The sequence below is a fragment of the Zingiber officinale genome, chromosome 3A (assembly GCF_018446385.1).
Source record: "Zingiber officinale cultivar Zhangliang chromosome 3A, Zo_v1.1, whole genome shotgun sequence".
Taxonomy (NCBI): Eukaryota; Viridiplantae; Streptophyta; class Magnoliopsida; order Zingiberales; family Zingiberaceae; genus Zingiber; species Zingiber officinale.
The window spans coordinates 68,703,675-68,707,081 of NC_055990.1; the positions used below are offsets into that span (position 1 = coordinate 68,703,675).

General features: G+C 38.0%; 1 protein-coding gene across 1 annotated transcript; it reads right to left on the reverse strand.

Moving 5' to 3' along the window:
• Positions 1-2,383: 2,383 nt before the first annotated feature.
• LOC122053814 (MOB kinase activator-like 1A) lies at positions 2,384-3,115 on the reverse strand. The gene is made up of 3 exons (XM_042615767.1): positions 2,948-3,115; positions 2,679-2,842; positions 2,384-2,587 (listed from the first exon to the last, which is right to left on the reverse strand). Exons 1-3 carry the CDS (start codon positions 3,000-3,002, stop codon positions 2,519-2,521), a joined length of 288 nt encoding a protein of 95 aa, XP_042471701.1. The 5' UTR covers positions 3,003-3,115; the 3' UTR covers positions 2,384-2,518.
• Positions 3,116-3,407: the final 292 nt, after the last annotated feature.

Sequence of the window (3,407 nt, forward strand, 5' to 3'; positions counted from 1 at the left end):
TAAAACTCGAGTTATCTTTGGCTAATACGCCCGAGAGTTAATATATATGTGATTTTGACCTATCTTTCCAACCGTTGGAAGAATGCCTATAGTTATACTCGGTCCAACCGAGTTAACTAGGAATACTCAATTTAATTGAGTTGTACTCACCCATGCGTTGATAGGCGGGACCAAGATTGTCCCTCTGTACCCTACCAAGATAGTATGTGTTGCTCTGCTTTGGCAGATTCAACAACAACATGCGATCGAGGTAGTGGTAGGTATCACGGCATGGTAGGCATTACGAGTTGATGTGATTTAGATCTAATCTAAATGATGATGCGTATCATATACTCGATAGATCTAATCTAATCGAAGGGTGCATCATGTGCACGATTTAGATCTAATCTAATCGCTAGGCACTAATTAACTACTTAATTAAACATGCATCACATACATATAAGCAATTAATTAAATTATTTTGTGATTGTGTCATGGCCTACTACGATCTTCTCAAGCCAATGAGAAGATCGGATGGTCAACCTAAGGTCAACAGCTTCTCAAGCTTCTTCCTTTGACCATCTTGTGTTGCTCGCGCCCTCCTCGTAACTCCGTCTCATGTGGACCTTCCACCGCTTCAAAATTACATTAAAATTTTGAAACTCGAGTTACATTCGAGTCTAAATCTAATTTACAACCAGAATATAAGAGAAAGGCACGACGCGCAGGCCGTGAAAATAAAATAAATACAGCACACACATCACATAACGGCACGCAGGCCGTATTATGAATTACAACACATTTCCAAATCCAATTTGGGTCGTTTGGGGCATGACTATCACAAAATTAATATATAATTCAAAATTATATATTTCTATAATTTTCTGTAATTTTTTTATAATTTTACAGATTTTATGAGTAAATTTTTCCCGGCAGTCCCGATTAGCGATTTCGGGCGCAATCGCGGAGCAAATCCCCTTGCAGGGTTAGGGGCAGTACCCCTTCCCGCGATCTAACCATCGCAAGTTGCTCCTAAGCGATCGAAGAGCGCCTTAGCCCGCTGTCCCAAAAATTTTTGGGGCGAAACGTTGCCGTTTTGAAAAATTCTTCTCGGTAGTCGAAGCCTACAAGTGCCGAAACACTTGTGCTTCGCTTCTACGAGAAAAATACCCATAAAAACTCTAAAAATCATAAAATTACAGAATATCACAGAACTAAATTTTTGTCATAAAAACAAAACTAAACTCGTACAAGCTTCGCACGTGGCTCTGATACCACTGTTGGGTTTTTCGGGCCGTGAAAACCGCTTTTTCGCGTCGCGGAAACCCCGAAACCCCCTAGACATTGGATCCGTGCGAAGAAAACTTTCGAAAATACGTGTACGAGTTTCAAACTATGATCTACAGTAGATCTACAAAGGAAAAACATTTTATACCTTTGAAGCGTGCCCTCGCAAATCCCGCCACTACAACAAAAACCTTCATAGACATCGGTTTTCCACCGGTGTCTATTTCATTTTTGACCGATGTCTATGAAGCCGATGTTAAAAGTCTGCCATTTTAGACATCGGGTTAAAATCGGTGTAGTATCACTTAACGACACCGGTCTTCGAATCGGTTATTAACCGGTGTAGTATCACTTAACGACACCATTTCATCAACGGTGTAAAACCGATGTAATATTGTATGTTAATAACACCAGTTTTGGCAGCGGTAAATGACCGATGTAATATTAGTTAATAACACTGGTTTTACAGCGGTGGAAAACCGATGTAATATGTATATTTTTTAACAGCACAAATTTGATTTTAAAACCGACAATAACAAAAAAAAAATACACAAATATTTACAAATTATACAAATATTCTTCATTCAATAATATCTATAAAATACACAAATATTCACAAATTATATAAATAATCTTCTTACAACAGTATCCATAAAATACCCAAACATTCTTTTTACATCAAAAGCTAGCTAATAGATATCAAAATCAAGATAGAACATTCTTTTAACAACACATCAAGGTAGAACCGTACTTCAAATGTAATCTAGCATGCATTCCGCCCAATCGAACCGCACTTCATCAATTTCAACTCTAGAGTAGTTGAGATTTGTAAACTGTAAAAACACATAAATAATATATTAGTAAAGATGTAATTTTGAAAGCTGGAAATGGTAAAGATGCAATAATGTAACCTCACTCCAAGTGCCTTCTCCACTGCCGGCCCCAAGCGTCCTCATAGGATTCAAATTTTACTCTAATGATACAATTCTACCGCTTTCTGCCTCCCTCTCTCTCTCTCGAGCCCTCACCACGCTGGCAGAGGGCGGGAGGTGTGGTAGCAAAATTTCTTGATTCAGAGCCACAAGGAACAGGTGGTGGAGGTGGGTCACACAAAATCATATTAATATTTACTCATTAATTATGTGTAATAAACAATGCATCATCAACATACAAGCCACTCGAGAGAAACTTAGCAGTGAAATAAGATTGATTACCTGAAAGATCATTTAAGTGCTTTAGATTAGCAACAAACTTATAGAACGATGGACTCAATCAGCTCCTGCAGCGGGGCGATTTCCTTCTTGTCGATCAACCCAAACTCCTGCGTCACAATAACACGAACATGTCGATTCTCAAATGGGTATGAAAGGTTGACGAAAGCAATGAAATTTTAAGCGGAGGTAGGCACTTACATAAGTGAAAAGAATGAAATGCTTGAAGCAGGTGTTGAGATGTGCTTCTTCCTTGAGGCTCACAATCTTCTGGAAATGAGAGTGATAAATGTGTGCGTAAACACGGAACAACCGCTTGAATATTGTCTTCACGACGTCTTTGAAGTTTGCAGGAAAAGGTGTTCCTACAAAAAAAAACATCAGATAATGAAGATCAGCAATTTAAGCTCCCTTAGTTGTTGTTGTATTAGAAGAATGATTAATTGAACACTTGGATCGACAGGCTCTACCGAGCTTTTGAGGGAAAATAGATTCATCGTCGAGCTGAACTTCAATCCACTCCATCAGGTACTCAACATACTTTGGCGCTGAGACTTCAATAGGTTTCTTTATTTGCACACCATCCGCCCATCTATATTCGTACCTACAAGTACAAATCTGCAAATAAACATATGATACAAATACAACTCATTGCGGGATCACAGAAGTAAATTATCTGCAAAATTTGATATTTTGCTTCCCTATGATGATATTGGATGAAATATCGTGCAATTCTTCTAAGAAATATGTATGGATCATGACCCACAAAGGTAACTCTGCTAATGATGATTCCTAAGGGAGGTAAAGTATCAGCAACTTTCAATCTGGTTATGACAAAATGGAAAAATTATAACAAGTTAGATTCACTGAAACTAGTATCTTGCAATAAGGAGGCATTAATGGAATTTACTCAAGAGTATTAGAAATATA